The 15317-nt window shown below is 45.2% G+C and overlaps 2 protein-coding genes across 2 annotated transcripts; one reads left to right on the top strand and one right to left on the bottom strand.

Moving 5' to 3' along the window:
* Window positions 1-2768: 2768 nt before the first annotated feature.
* On the top strand, window positions 2769-9394 carry LOC127308675 (serine/threonine-protein kinase GRIK1). The gene is made up of 11 exons (XM_051339567.2): window positions 2769-3576; window positions 4017-4091; window positions 4178-4222; window positions 4555-4629; window positions 5345-5432; window positions 5560-5669; window positions 6729-6824; window positions 8064-8130; window positions 8570-8685; window positions 8764-8842; window positions 8942-9394. Exons 1-11 carry the CDS (start codon window positions 3172-3174, stop codon window positions 9079-9081), a joined length of 1296 nt encoding a protein of 431 aa, XP_051195527.1. The 5' UTR covers window positions 2769-3171; the 3' UTR covers window positions 9082-9394.
* A 4848-nt stretch (window positions 9395-14242) lies between these two features.
* On the bottom strand, window positions 14243-15109 carry LOC139832315 (uncharacterized). Its single transcript, XM_071822046.1, has one exon. The coding sequence runs from the start codon at window positions 15107-15109 to the stop codon at window positions 14243-14245; it is 867 nt and encodes a 288-aa protein (XP_071678147.1).
* Between the last annotated feature and the right edge of the window lie 208 nt (window positions 15110-15317).

Below are 15317 nucleotides of genomic sequence, written 5' to 3' on the forward strand. Positions count from 1 at the left end.
AGAAGGCCATATAAGCGGGTTATAGGGTTTTAGAGAATAGATAGTTACCTTCAGCTCCTTGTGGGTTCGACACTTAAATACTTACCGAATTTTACTGCAGTGATCCCCTGCACTTGGAAGTTTATCAGTAATCTAGTCCTTGGTCTTCCTAGCCAGATATGATGCCACCGAGGACGCACACTTGGGGATGACAAGATGTTGAAGGCCGAGGAGTGTCTCCAAAAGCGACCTCCACATAGGAGGTTGAAGAGCGCTCATTCCCCCTCCTCCTCTCTCGTGAGTGAACAGTACCTTGAGAGTCACTTCCTCTCCGCCGGCTCCCCTCTCCCTCTCCTTCGGCGGCCTCGCCGGCCGGAGTGACTGGGAGAGGGGAGGCTGGTCCCCCTCTGTATATAGTAGCTTAGGTGTAGTTTCTGTTCCCCTGGTGGAGTTTGGCGATATGCCGGTGGATGGAGAGATCCTCGCGCTTCCAAGCGGCGCTGGCTGGCCGGTGATGGAGATCCTGATGGTGCCAGCGGCGTGGTGCTGGTGGCTACTGCTCAAGATCTTCCTTCCCCTGTCCAAGAATAAGCTTGATGATGAGGTCAGGGTCCTGGATCTAGGATTTGGGGCCATGGCTGCAGCTATGTGCAGATCCAAGGCGGCGGCTCATGGTTGTGCCTCCTGCTCGGTGCTCGCCATGGTGGCGAGAACGGCTTGAAGCCCCAAATCTCCATTTGTCTGCTCCTGGATCTATGCCAGGGGAGTACTGAAGCAACTCTCGGGAGTCTTTCCACGGCTATCCTTGGTAGGCAGCCGTCTGAACTAGTCGTAGGGCGACCACTCCCTCCTCCTTCGTCAGTGACGGTGTACTCCGGCCGGCGACTGCAGGTCTACATCAACCTCCAGGCCATGATGCCACTGCGGAGGCCCTTCTACTCCAACACAGAGAGCTCCCGGTGCACCACCCCAAGTGGTTTCGTTCCCGGCGATGAGGCGCTAGTCTGTGCTGAGAGGTGTGGTAGCGGCGGAGAAGGAGCGGGACCTGATTGAGTTTCTTGTTTTCTTCTAGGGTCCTTTGTGCTTTTCTGGAGGACTGGGTTATAATTTCTTTTTTACTTTGTAGTCCTTCCTGTAATTGTGACGCCACCGCTTAATACAAGCTTCTAGGTCCCTCCGGAACCTACCCATGTTCAAAAAATAGGAGGTTGAAGAAACGCCAAAATTTGGCGCTTGGAGATGTCGCCCTATCGGCCACGGATCCAGCGACGAACATGAGCACCGTGTAGTATTCTTCAGATTGTAGCACAAACTAAACTCCCTGTCTTCCTCTAGCTCTAAAATATAACACTTTGCCAGTCCCATCCCCTCACCACCATGGCTTACCAGGAGAAGAAATCTCGAAGAGGTGATGCTGATCCAGAAGAGGAACACCAGACCAACGACTTTATTGAAATGGCCATGGTCGTCTCCAACACTTCAACATATCCACCATGGACATAGACTGTAGGAGGGGAGTTGCCTAGATCCGGCGTTGTTGGGTGTCATCGGAAGCTATCCAAGGAGGAAGAAATAGAGTGACATCAAGTCAACAACTAGCATAAAGCCAAAGACAAACACGAATCTACTCTCTACATGATCCATGCTTCATCGTAGCACAACTCGTAGCCAGCCAGCAAGGCAGGCGGCAAGAGAGGTTGGATCTGGTGTGGCTAAGAAGGAGTCGACTGTCCAGGCTAATGGGTATGCAGCAGTGGAGAGAACGGGCATATATGAGCAAGGGGTATTCTGGTAAAGACATGAACTAAATGAATAGAAATAGTATCGTGGTCAAGCCTCTCTACTCGCTCGGCTTTCCTGTTTCCTCTTTCTGTATGTAATTCTCGCGGCCAAAGTGATTGTCACAATTGGTATCATAGGTCACCAATCGTTGGGCTGGTAGATCTTCAACGGTAAAATCATGGTGATGGTTGGTGAATTTAGTGTGATTCAGTTCAATCAATTCCTCGCGAAAATCCCTTAAGTCGTGTCACTGGTTCATTGGATCGAGTGTTGCCCACGATTGTGCATCCAAAACCCTCTACGCGAATCAAATTTGTCCTTTTGATGATGGGAGAAGCTAGTGAGAGGGAAGATGCATAGTTGGCGGCCATTTGAACAAGTTTGTAGCAGTTGGATCTCGCTCGGTGTTGCTGGATTCGGCATATACCAGTAAGTGGTGTTCCAATTGGATCTCAACTCACTTGCCTATCCAACCAAACGCGACTCATGGATGGGATCGAGCACTGCTAGGAGCCGCTGGCCTAGAATATGATGGGAGTCGGTTGCCTCCAAGGCGCCTCCCATGGAGGGCAACCATGTGGATGACCTGGCTGCGGTGGCAGCCAAGGGAAGGCGTTTTCCACTCAAGCAATAGGTGTGAGTACCTTGTAGTAAAGGCTTTTGTCATCTCTCCTCCTTTATCATCTTCCACACAACACCACGTAGCTCAAATCACTGACATTCGAGCCCGCGGAAAGCAAGCCCTCAGCAGTCACTCACGGTAGCTATCATATGTGTACGTCACCGAGAGATAAGAGAAGTCAATGGATGACCAGGATTGCGTTACATCGCTTCTTTCGACGGTTCGTACCACATGTGACATGAGAAGCCTCTGTTCGGTGTAAGAATGTTATCTTTAGATTAGTCGCGACTTTCTACAAAATACTTTTTCAGACTATATAGCAGTCCAATTACAAAATAATTTTTTTCTTTCAGAAAATAGCAGTCCAATCGCGTGGCCACCTGACATCACACCCGAGCCAGCACCGTTTCCCCTCTTCTCCCCTTTTCCCGAGATCTCCCGTGCTTAGGGTTTCACCTCCCACCGCCGGCGACTCCCACCTCCCATCCCCGCCGCGAGCCCGCCCCCTTGCCGCCCACCTCCCCGGCCGGCCACGTCCTGCTACGCCAGCAGATCGACGCCGCCGGACCCGTCCACCCCGTCTCGCCGCTGTCAGATCATCCTCAGCCTCCAGCTCGCCTCCGCCCAGGTTCGACCTCGGCCTCCAGCTCGCCGCCCCCAGGTCGAACTCAACCTCCAACTCACCTCCGACCAGCTCCGGGACAAGTCACCCACAGATTTGGGCCCCTACAGATCACGGGCCCTCAGCGGCCCTGATCCTGTATTATTTCTGCCGCCTACCGCTCCCAATGGCAGACCTAACGGACATAGGCTGCTGCAGCTGCTTCAGTTTCCTGAGGAAGCGCAGCAGCGCGAAGGTAGCCCGGCCTCGGTCCACCGACGCTATGCTCTCTAAGGATTTGCTGAAGCGCCAGTCCAGCGAAGAAGATCTCAACGCGAGCTTCTACACCGGGGATGACCCCGAGAGAAGCTTCTACAATGGGGATGACCTTGATATCGACAGAAGCTTCTATAATAACGGAGATGATGCCAACGCGAGTTTCTACGAGAGAGATGATGTCGATTACCATCATGAAAGTGACGACGAGCCGCCTCGGAAGAAGTCTGAAGATATTATCCTGACAAGGGCGCAGAATGGCTTTGCGTGTAGAGAAAGCCTGGTTAAGGAGACTAAGAAGGTGTTTCGGTCAGAGGTACCGTCTTCTTAGACTTCAACTTTTAACGGTATCTTTCTGCTCATGTTTCTGTTTTTGAAGGTCCATCTGTGGAAATATTTTCTTGTAGGTAACACTGTCCGATTATGAGTTCTAAATTTTTATTTTTGGAATAGGTATAAATTTTAGCATTTTGTTGATTAATGATTGATCTAATTTTGGAGCCAACTGGTTGTGAACAAACATGAATCATATTACACATGATCCACTGAATGTAATTCATAGCATACAGGGATTATTGTAGACCCATAGTTCTATCTGGCGATCACTATTCTGGCCAGTGACCTAAGAGCTTGACTGAGTTTTCGTGGCTATGACATATTCCGTGTGTAATGAATGGCTAAAGAGTTGTATGAGAGCATTTACCTTTTTGAATTGAGCAGCATAATAACATTTTTTCTTCTTTTGGCATGTTTTAGGACGAAATTGGCAGTAAGATGATCAATCAGTATGTTCACATGGGCAAGATAGGTGCTGGAAGCTATGGCAAAGTGGTAAGAGCTTAAATGTGCTATTAATGAACTTCCTTGGGTAGCTGGATGGCTAATTCCTTTTCTCTTGTTTTTTGTTTCTTAAAAAGGTTTTGTATCGAAACATTAAAGATGGGAAGTTATATGCAGTAAAGGTAATGCTTTCCACTGTTTTCCTGGGATCAGCCTTTTTTTATTAACCACTTCCATGGTGTTGATTGCGGAAATTTTTTGATGACATTTTTCTTATTAAATCTCATGATGTGCTACTTTTGTCCCATACTTATTAATTTTTCCATGTCTATGTAATATGATGTACTCTTTGCATAATTAGTTCTGAGAACCGCTTGCATCACTATTCGCCATCTTTGAATTCCATAACTTTGTTTTTTCTTGTTCAGCGCCATTAATTTGGCATTCTTTGTGTGCATGTTGCATAGTGCTATGTCTACTTGATGGAGTTGTAGCATTTGCCGTTCTGTTTCAGGTGTTGAATAAACCGTACATGTTGAAAGTGCGTGTTGTACGGTCAGAAACGGCCATGACAGATGTTCTGCGGGAAGTGAGTAACTTACTTATAGTATTTGTCTGTACAATAATTGTCACTTCGCTGTTTTCTTATGGCATGTGCAAAGTTCTTTGGGGACATAGCAGTGTTAGCTTTGAAAAAATTAACACTATCTTTTGCCCATAAGTTGATCAGTCTTACTAATCACTGTTTGTTAGTACTTGCTACAGAAGATTATTTTGTCGGAGCGTGCACCATTTAGCATGTGTCTTTTGTTTATTTCAAGCTTACGAGCTACCATTTTTTATCTTCAATTTCACTTGACTCCGATGTTAGTTATCAAGAATCTGAAAAGGGCGTACCCAGTGCTGAAAGCTCCCACACATTGTGAGGTCTGGGGAAGGGTATTTCTAGGCAGCCTTTCCCTTGCATTTTATTTTATTATGCAAGGAGGCTGATTCGAACCCAGGACCTCCAGGACACAAGTGGAGATACTTTGCCACTGCGGAAGGCCCGCCCTTCAGTTATCAAGAATCTGAATTGTAGTAAATTGCCATTGGGATGCTTCAAAGGATTTAGTAGATAGCATCATATAGCAGACTAAAGATTTATTCAATTCTTGTCAAAATGCAGAAGCATGTTATCAGTACCATTTGCCAAATACTGCATATGTACAGTGTACCCTGTTTCCTTATTTTACTTGAGAATCAACTACCTTATTTGTTATCTAATTGTCTAATTAAATCCCCTTTTATTGCATTGGCGACAGGTATCCCTCATGAAAATGTTGGATCATCCCAATATAGTAAATCTCATTGAGGTGATTGATGACCCAAACACAGATAAATTCTACATGGGTATTTATTGATGCTCTCTTATTTTTCTTTATTAGTCTAGCACATGGCATTATTTTACTGGGCTTGTTCGCATCTTTGTCAATATTTTATACAATAGAAATTTGATCTTTTCCCTTTGCATTGGCAGTTCTTGAGTATGTTGAAGGGAAAATGGTCTGCGGTGATGGTTTAGGAGAAGATACTTCAAGGAAGTACTTGCGGGACATAATCTCTGGTCTTATGTATCTTCATGCTCATGTAAGATTTTATTTTTTTCCCCTAGAAACAATCCACCTCGATGAATTTTGTGCTAATTTTTTTTGTAGTAGTGTCTATTTCATCAGCACTTTTATCTTATCAAATAGGAATTTCAAGAAAGATACTTGAAAATCTAATAAGTTTGTAAGGCAATTATTATTCGAAGCAGCATGCTATAGCTTTCACGTATTTTCTCCCCTCCACTGAACTTGGTTATGTTTGTGCATATTTGAAGCAGCATGTTTTAGCTTTAGCGTGCTTTCTCCCTTCCACTGAACTTAGTAATGTTTGCGCAAAGCTTACCAGCAAGCTCAGATGCTCAGCGTGAAATTCTATCATACTATTACTATTGGACTGCTAGTCCATTTTTGTTCTAGCTACTTACTAATTTTTTCTGTCTAATAGCAAATGCAAACATTATCTTGGATTTTGTATAATGCTCACGCCATGCTTTATGAAGGATACATGATATTTTTCAATCTACTTACTTTTGTATATAAATGAGTTCTGCCTTCGTAGAAACGTTTGGGCTTGAGCATTCAGCTTACATATTTTGAGCACACTGAATAGCCTGGTAGTTGAGTGTCTTGCAGAAAAAAAATCCGATGCACAGTTTAAAGCTAAGATAGAAAAACAAGGGAGATGTGGAACCTGCTTTCTTCTAGATTATGATGATCTTATTTATGGTTTTATGGTTTGCTGATTGTATTTACCTCTAATAAATGTGGAATCTAATAATTAGGATGGTAATATTACTAATATGCATTAAAAAATGTGTCTGAAGCTCCAGATAGTCATCCAATTATTCATAATGGGCATATTCACCCCTTGAGTTTTAATTCAGTATATGCATCTATGCATGCACTTTGGTACATAATGGATCGTGGTAACAGATTGCTTCCAAAAGTTCACATAACACGCCACAAATTTGCGCTTCTTAAATAGATGCTTGTTGTTGTTTCTTGTCCCTACTTCATACATTTGCACGCTCTCATGGATATGCATGTTGTTCTAGCTATCCGTTTACCTATGTATACTTTTCTTGTTTTTGGAATGCAGAACATTATTCATGGTGATATTAAACCGGACAATCTATTGGTCACAAGTACTGGCAATGTGAAGATAGGGGACTTCAGTGTTAGCCAGATTTTTGAGGTTATTTCTTTATCTTGTAATTTTACTATTTCCAGTAAATTGTATTCTCACTGTCAGGGTCAAGTTTTTGAGTTGAGTGGACCTCCAAAATAAACCTGCCCTTGGGTAACAAACAACCACATCCAAACCCATACCCGTGTTGTTTGGGTAGGGTATGGACACAAACATCATTATCCATTCTAAACTGGGTATGGATATGTTAATACTCACTTGCCCATGTTTCACCTGTAATATACATATGAAGTCTCTGTATGTCTCCTTCACATCTAATCTAATCTAATCTAACCACACAAACAATGCACCGTCAAGTCCGTCCCCTCTGCTTCTCTCTCGATCCTCATCAAGATCAATCTAATCCGTGGCTTGACGCTGGACCGTCATTGCCGTTGACTCCGCTCGACGCTAGTCAGTTGCTCGTTCCGCTGCGGCTATGCTGGGATGATCACCTGAGCACCCACAGAATGTGTAGCCGGAGAATGTGTAGCCGGTGCTGATGAGGCCGAACAGAAACTCGGTGAACTTGAGGTTGTCGAGTACAAGGATTGGGAACTTGCCAAGGTCCATGCGTTTGGGCACAGACAGGCAAGGTAAGATACTGCACGCGCTCATCATGCGGAGTGCAAGGGCCCGACCGCTGAGATCCTCTGCCATATCCATGGAGAACAGCAGCAAGCCGTTGGCCACGATGCGGAATCCTCTGTCAGCTGGAGACGGCCGCAAAGCGAGAGCATGGTGCGCAATGGTTTGTCTATTGCTGCTGCAAAAGCCGTGTTGAACTGTAGCCAACCTGAACACACATCATTGGGTTGCTGCTTGCTGCATTTATCTCCTCCACCACCCATGGGTATGCCCAAATCCATTGGGTAATACCCATTTATTTTTGGTATGGACAATCTAAAAAAAAGATAGATATTGGTAATTTTGGGCTTGGGTTTGAATTTGAATAACTAATACCCTACCCAATGGCAGCTTTACTGCAAAAGAGATTATTGCATACTGTGTGGTTTTGTTGCTCTGTTCCAACAGAGTATAATTTGGAGGTTTATACTTTCTAGAATCTAAGATTGCAAATCGTGAACTTGAATAATAACGTTACTTCATGCCTTTATGAGAATTTTGAAGGTTTCTTGAGTAGACAATGTTGTCTGCTGATTAATTATTGTAGAACTATTTTTTAGTAGGATTGTCGAGCCTCAGAGTTTGGTGCTTTACATAATGTGGTACTTGATTATATTTCAGGATGATGATGATATGCTTTGGAGATCTCCAGGTACTCCTGTTTTCACTGCACCGGAGTGCTGTCAAGGTACAGTTACATAACTTTGATTTGAGTTGTAAAAACAGCATGCACAATCAGCCAATTTTTCTTTATAGGAATTGATTTTTTGAATATTGGTAGTGGTACTGTAGATCCTTCGCATCTACTACCTCTGTTCCTATATAAGACGTTTTGGAAGTTCAAATTTCCCAAAACGTCTTATATTTAGGAACAGAGGAGTAGATGATTTCAAAATTGTGCACAAAGATACAGGAACCCGTAGCCCAAAACACTCAACAGGCACACACTAAAAATGAGGCCACCACTAGTAGTGTACATCTGGATAAGACTATGGTGCAACTGTAAGCAACCAAAGGCTGGGTTATGGGTGCAATGCCAATAAGTATAAGTGCAACGATTCTGGTTCATCTACTGTTGATTTGAATTACTAATTTTCCTTGTCCATTTTCTGGCCCCTTCCCTGCAGGTTCAGCCTACCATGGTAGAGCAGCTGATACATGGGCGGTTGGTGTTACTCTGTATTGTATGATTACCGGGCGCTATCCATTTCTGGGGGATACTTTGCAGGAAACATATGACAAGGTGCTGACATAACTTGCTTCCTTTTCCTTTTGATTTTCCTGGTGCATAAAACTCATGAAGGTCGCTGCTGTGGAATAGATTGTCAATGATCCAGTAGAAATTACTGCTGACATGAGCCCTGAACTTGCTGATTTGATACAAAGGCTGCTCTGCAAAGGTTATTTTCCAAAAAGTTGATTATATTATATATGCATATAGTAAAAGATGTGCTCAATTAACAGCATTTTTTCCTTTTTTGCACTTGGTTTTGTTGCAGATCCAGCAGAGCGTATCACTCTGCAGGCTGCAGCTGAGCATCCTTGGGTTGCTGGGTCCGATGGGCCAGTCCCTGAATTCATCTGTAGATGTGGTTTCGGTCGCAGGAAGAGAAATGTTATACAGGAAGAGGTACAATAACAAAGAGCCAGTCGTTTGGAACCGATTATTGGGTGGTGTGTAGTGTAGTGTAGATAACTGATAAAGTGTGAAAGCGAAACAAGTGAGATGAATTTCGACTGATGAGGCTTTTCCCCCTTTTTTTCCTATTGAGTCAGTTGGTGCTCGGCTGATCACCGCTCCTCAATTTTGGGTACAGAATAGAGTGCAATCTGCAGTTTTCTCGCAGCATAACGTCGCTGCAAGCTTACAAGACTTATGTTGTATGTTTTATGTGTCTTTTTGAATCAAATATAATGGCCGTTTGAATGAAAAAGACTTATGTTGTGGTGTATGTTTTATGTGCCGTTTTTGAATCAAATATAGTGGCCGTTTGAATGGAAGGGAACGAAGTACATTACATGTTGCTTTCTGAGAGTTGTGCCCATTATTTTTAGGGTAAATTGGTTTTATGCCACTCTCTATTCCACAGATTGCACATATGCCATTACAAAAATTTGACTTGAGGATATGCCACTCTAACTATCCAATACCTTCATCCATGCCACTTTGTACACCTCAAAGGATAACTGTTCAAGAATTATATGTATTTCAGTGTGTACGGTAGTATTTACCATAATAGCCCTGGTTTCAAAAGGAAGTAGCACTTTCAGGTCTGGGCACCCGAAAAATTCAAAAAATTCAAAATTTGGAAAAAAATTCAAACTTCTCAGAAAAATCTGGAAAAATTTCAGAAAATCAAAACCATCAAAACGATTCTATTGTTCCATTTTGAGCAATTTCTGGGCAGATTTGCATCGTTAAACAAACATTTTCTGTTTGAAATTTGTCAAATTTTGGGCGAAAAAAAATCTTCTCAGAAAAATCTGAAAAAATTACAGAAAATCATAAAGATCAATATGATTGTACTGTTATAGTTCGAGTCATTTCTGCACAGGTGTAGAGATGATTTTGAGTCACTCGTAAGGGCTGTCCGGAGCCGAATTCATTCTGCACACGGGCGAGAGGCGGGCTTGTGTTGGGCGTGCGGCTGGGCGTGCGGCTGGGTGAGCGGCGGGCGAGTGCAGGGGACGACGAGCGGCGCCGCCCCACACAGCAGCAGCGCTGGCCGCGGCTCTGGGGCGCGGGTCGGCGGCGCGGCTCCGGCGCGCGGTCGGCGGCGCGGCTCCTGGGCGCAGGTTGGCGGCGTGGCTCGCAGGCGGAGGTCGGCGGCGCGGCTCCCGGGCGCAGGTCGGCGGCGCGGCTCGCAGGCGGAGGTCGGCGGCGCGGCTCCTGGGCGGAGGTCGACGGCGCAGGTCGCAGGTCGCAGGCGGAGGTCGGCGGCGGGGCTCCCGGGCGGAGTTCGACGGCGCAGCTCGCAGGCGGAGGTCGGCGGCGGGGCTCCCGGGCGGAGTTCGGCGGCGCCTTCCACTGCCACGCCGGCCAGCCTTGCCGCCCTCCACTCCTTCGCTTTCTTTAGGGTTCGTCGGGGGCGGGACGAGCAGGCACAATTTGGGGACGAGCGGGCACAATTTGGGTCACGAGCGGGGTGGTTGGCCTCCAAATTGACCGAGCTCTGGTAAAAAAAAAGTCTGTATACAGTATCCTACGTACAGCACACGGTATACATTTATGTATTGGAGAAAAATGGCATAAGTAAAAGTATTGGATAGTTAGAGTGGCATATCCTCAAGTCAAATTTTTGTAATGGCATATGTGCAATCTGTGGAATAGAGAGTGGCATAAAACCAATTTACCCTTTTTTTTACTAGCACAAATGCCCGTGCGTTGCATCGGGAGAGAAAAACGTTTAAACAAAAGTTGTTTATATAGGACCAATTTTTGCAACAAAATCACCCACATAATTCTAGCCTCAGTTTGACCTTTTATCTTAATCATTAATTTTTACTATCTTTTTATTTAACCTACTCCTTTCTGTTTAAAATAATTGTCAAAAATAGATGTATCTATACAGTAAAATATGTCTATACACGTCTAGTTCTAGAAAATTATTTTGAAATGGAGGGAGTACCTTTTTTGAACTTTTTGATTTTTTGTTTGATCTACTATTATACAATGTTTTAATTTATTTCCAAATATACATATGATAATCTTAAGATAAATTCACAGATTCACATATTGTAATTAACTATAAAAGTTTGCGGTTGAATATCCAAATAGAAAAATAAAGAGACAAATGCACGAATCTATTTATATGAACAAAACATAATAAATGAAAATGAATCATAGTACCATTGGGCGAAATGAAAATGCAACCTAAAGCAATGCAATAGCATCACCTACAAAGGAATTGTTTTAAAGAAATCATCATATAAGATTTGCGTGAAATCTGCGCCTGGCGTCCATCCATTCGGCCGGATTGGTACTTCAGGATTTGAGGGCTGACATATCAATGGGCAGTCAAACTTCACATCCAAATGCATATGTACTTCCTGTCGTTGCAAATGTTACAATTGTGTGGGAATCTCCCTTTGCACACAAAACCAAAGAATAACAACCAAAGGCCCAACTTGCACTTCCGTCAGAATCAATGAAGCAGCTTTAAAAAAAAATCCAGCTGCTTTTGGTGCTAGCTAGTTTTGCACGGCAAGATGAATACTGTCCAGGAAAGCTCGCGTGGTTCTTTTCCATGTCGGCGCCGTCGACAGCGTCTGGTCACACGAAGTGGCTGCATATTAAGTTGCTTACCAGTGCTAGCTTTGCACGTCAAGCAGAATCATACTGTCTAGGAAGCTCGCGTGGTTCTCCATTATATGGCAGTGCCATCGATCACAACTCGTTACCCGTGGTGCGCAACGAAGCGGCTGCACACTTCCCTGAGGAGTTGTGCACCGCAACGGATGCTACCAGCGGTAGAGTTGATGATGGCCACGACGGACCGCGCCAAATGTGCCAGGCTAGGGCGGCATTGTCTAGTTGGTGGCTGGAGTTGAACGGCCACGCCCGGACCGCTATCGATTTGTGAACTCTAACAGGAGCAGGCTAGGAAACACAGACCTCACTTGGTGCTACTCCTGCCAGACATGCCTCGCCGGAGATGTGGCCGCGCTGTGACCGAACCAGAAAACAGAAATCTCCATAAATTCTGAAACTTATGCAAATTTAGATGAAGAAAATCCAGCCAATTAGTTTGATTAGGAAGGGCAAGGAGCACACTCAAATGAGTTTCCTTCCTAACTTTGTCAACCCACAATGAATCCGTACAGGCCGGGTCATGAGCTCCACATCTATGGCTTTCTATTTTGTTCCCCGAGATAACGGCACGGCTCGAACGACAGCGCAGCCGACCCACGGCGTGGCTCCCTCTGGTCCTCCCAGCATCGTCTCCCTCAATGTCGCTAATCGCGGTGGAGGTTTGAATCTGAAGCTAGCTGTTGCCCCGCCGCAGCTCATGGTGTTCTCCCGGATCAGGCCAGGTGGGGCTAGTTCTGGTCAACGCTCGTAGGAGGGTGGGGCGCGGTAACCGGAAGAGGAGGGGAACGGAGCGCCGTCGGCCGCGCAAAGACCACACTGGGCAAAAATATAACCGAACCGGTACTGTGGTATCCTGTGTATTATGTGATTTAATCCTGTGTATTATGTGATTTAGTGGGAGGACAAAACGGTCCTAAAAAAACGTTGACGATTTTTTTTGGCAGAAACCTTAGCTCCTTTATTATTAGGCATAGATTCCATGTGCAAATGAATGCTAGATTGGTACTACATCCTATCATCTTTAATTGACGTGCTTACGTGCATGTGCATGTTCGGGTGGCTACCCTGATCGGAGGTAGAACTAGTAAAAGCTAACCGCCAAACCATGTTCCTGGGACGATCGGAGGTACCAGTTAGAACTAGTAAGTAGTTCAGTTCATAGATAATTTTCAGCTTACGTGAACAATTGTTTTTCTAAGTCTTTGGGGACCAAATACTGCTCCACTGTATAGAAACTACTCCCTCCGTACTGTTTTAATCGACGTGGAGCGGTACATACCAATGTACTTTCACGTGATGGCGTGCGTCGATTAAATAAGAACTGAGGTAGTACTTAGTACTTCTCTTGAACTCAGTAACACCCGCGGCATTTCAAGTTTTCACGTTACTTATGCAACTCAACACAGCAAGTTTTCATGAGTAGAATGTCACTGCCCCAGTGAGAAGAGTGTCACTGTGCGTTTCATACGAAGGCACGGCCAGAAAAGTCTCTTTATTTGGTGATCTAGGCTGCATCAGTTGGTATCCAAATGCCAGTTTGTTTGCTTGGTCGCATGCTTTTCGTAGCCTCGCCTATATGGTAACATGGTGATTTTACCTTACTCACAAGCATTGTCACGTCAGCGATCACAGAGCCAGACACCACCATGGAACTGCCGTTCACGCCGGTCACAAACATCACCACATCTACCACGTCGCTGAACACCACCATGACACCGCCGGTCACGCCGGTCACAAGCATCACCACTTCGCCGACCATTTTTTTACGAACATCACCATGACACTGATGTTCATGTCATCATTCACGTTAGCTGGACAAGACCATGCCGTTGCGGTCACACCGGCATGTCAAGACGACGTGCGGAAATAACACCATGCCGTCACCGACGACGAGGATGGCCACCACCATGGGTTATCACCTCTCACTTCTCACCTATCATCACCACGTCACCATATCCATGAAGATGGCATGTGGGAGGTTGAGCAAGAGTACTCCAAAATATACTCACACATACATACGAATTACAGTATACTAGCGTCATTTGGAACAACGCAAGTTTCACTTCCTCCTCAGTGAAGTCCTTATCAAGGTTCATTTGCATCTCATCCGACACCCTAGCCGGCACAAGATTCAGCAAGTCCGCCATTACAGGAGCACCCTGCGACGTATACAGTTGTTGGTAGAAGGATTGTATTTCAGCATTTATCTCTTCTGGCTCTTCACACCTTGTACCATCTTCCTTTTGGAGACTAGTGATCGTATTTGCCCTCTTCCTTCTAGCAACTTGCATGAAAGAAGGCTATGTTCCGATTCCCTGCTCTCAACCAATTTACTCGGGCCTCTTGTTTAACCCAAATTTCTTCTTGGTGCAGTACTTCACTGATACGGTGCATAATCTTCCATTCTTCATACGATGGGCCTCGACCCATAGATTGCCTCCTAATTCGAACAAGCTCCCTCCTCAAGTTCACCAGTTTCTTCTTAAAATTACCGAACTGACCCCCACTGATCTAGACCTGTTTGCATGATGTTCAACGAGGACATCAGACCCGAGAGACCCTGACCACGCTGAGTTCCTTGCCAAAGATCCTTCACTATTTTACTATAATCCCCATGGGACTGCCATACATTTTCATAACGAAAAGGTCTTGCACTTCTCCTCCTATTCTGTGCTTGATGTGTGCTAAGCTCGGCCACTAAGCGACAGTGATCCGACTCCACCATATCCACATGACGAATCTTGATACCCGGGAACAAATGCAACAAGGTTATATCCCCAAAGGCTCTATCAATTCTCGCCTTCACATTAGCTAAGCCAGCCTGACGATTATCCCAGGTATAAGGGGCCCTTGAGAAGCTAAGGTCTAACAGCTCACACTCCTCTGTAGCTTCACGGAAAGCTCGCATCTGCCATTCCTCCCTTGCATGCTCACTAAAATGCTCCGTCCCATACATGGTCTCATTGAGGTCTCCCATGCATAGCCACGACATTTTACGAAGTAAGTAGAGACGTCGGAGTAGCGTCCAACTCAGGTGTCTTTTCTCCCGTTTCGATTCAAAATAAAATCCTGTGAAGCGCCCCGGAGAACCACTTCCATCTTTGGAACTAATCACCGCATCAATATGATGCATATTGAAACTCTTAATATCCACAGACACTTCAGCGGACCAGAACAATCCTATTCCGCCGCTAAGGCCCTCAATGCTTACTGCAAATGCACCAATGAAACCAAGTGCACCCGCTAGTTTCTCAACCCTCTTCCCTTCGATCTTTGTTTCCATCATGAAGAGCAGGGTGGGTTCCATATACTTCGTCAAGCTACGAAGCTCGCAAACTATCGAGTGATTCCCCATCCCCCGACAGTTCAGACTGAAGCACGTTATTGATCCCGGCGCGGCTGAGCCTCAGCCGATGCCGACTAAATTGAACTCTCACTTGAGAATGACACTTTCTTCTTCTTAGGATCAGGTGACGCTTTTTCTGCATTTGGTGGTGGTTCTGGCCTGGTATCTCTTTTATTGTTGCCACTAGACCCATCGAACACCACCATGGCCTTTGTCA

The sequence above is a fragment of the Lolium perenne genome, chromosome 6 (genome assembly GCF_019359855.2).
Source record: "Lolium perenne isolate Kyuss_39 chromosome 6, Kyuss_2.0, whole genome shotgun sequence".
Taxonomy (NCBI): Eukaryota; Viridiplantae; Streptophyta; class Magnoliopsida; order Poales; family Poaceae; genus Lolium; species Lolium perenne.

Bases quoted from the DNA above. Each gene is read 5' to 3' on its own strand.
- LOC139832315 (XM_071822046.1), bottom strand. From the start codon at position 15,109: ATGGGGAATCACTCGATAGTTTGCGAGCTTCGTAGCTTGACGAAGTAT.
- LOC127308675 (XM_051339567.2), top strand. From the start codon at position 3,172: ATGGCAGACCTAACGGACATAGGCTGCTGCAGCTGCTTCAGTTTCCTG. The intron at 4,092-4,177 runs GTAAGAGCTTAA...TTTCTTAAAAAG, and splicing joins CTGGAAGCTATGGCAAAGTG to GTTTTGTATCGAAACATTAA. The intron at 8,843-8,941 runs GTTATTTTCCAA...GTTTTGTTGCAG, and splicing joins ACAAAGGCTGCTCTGCAAAG to ATCCAGCAGAGCGTATCACT.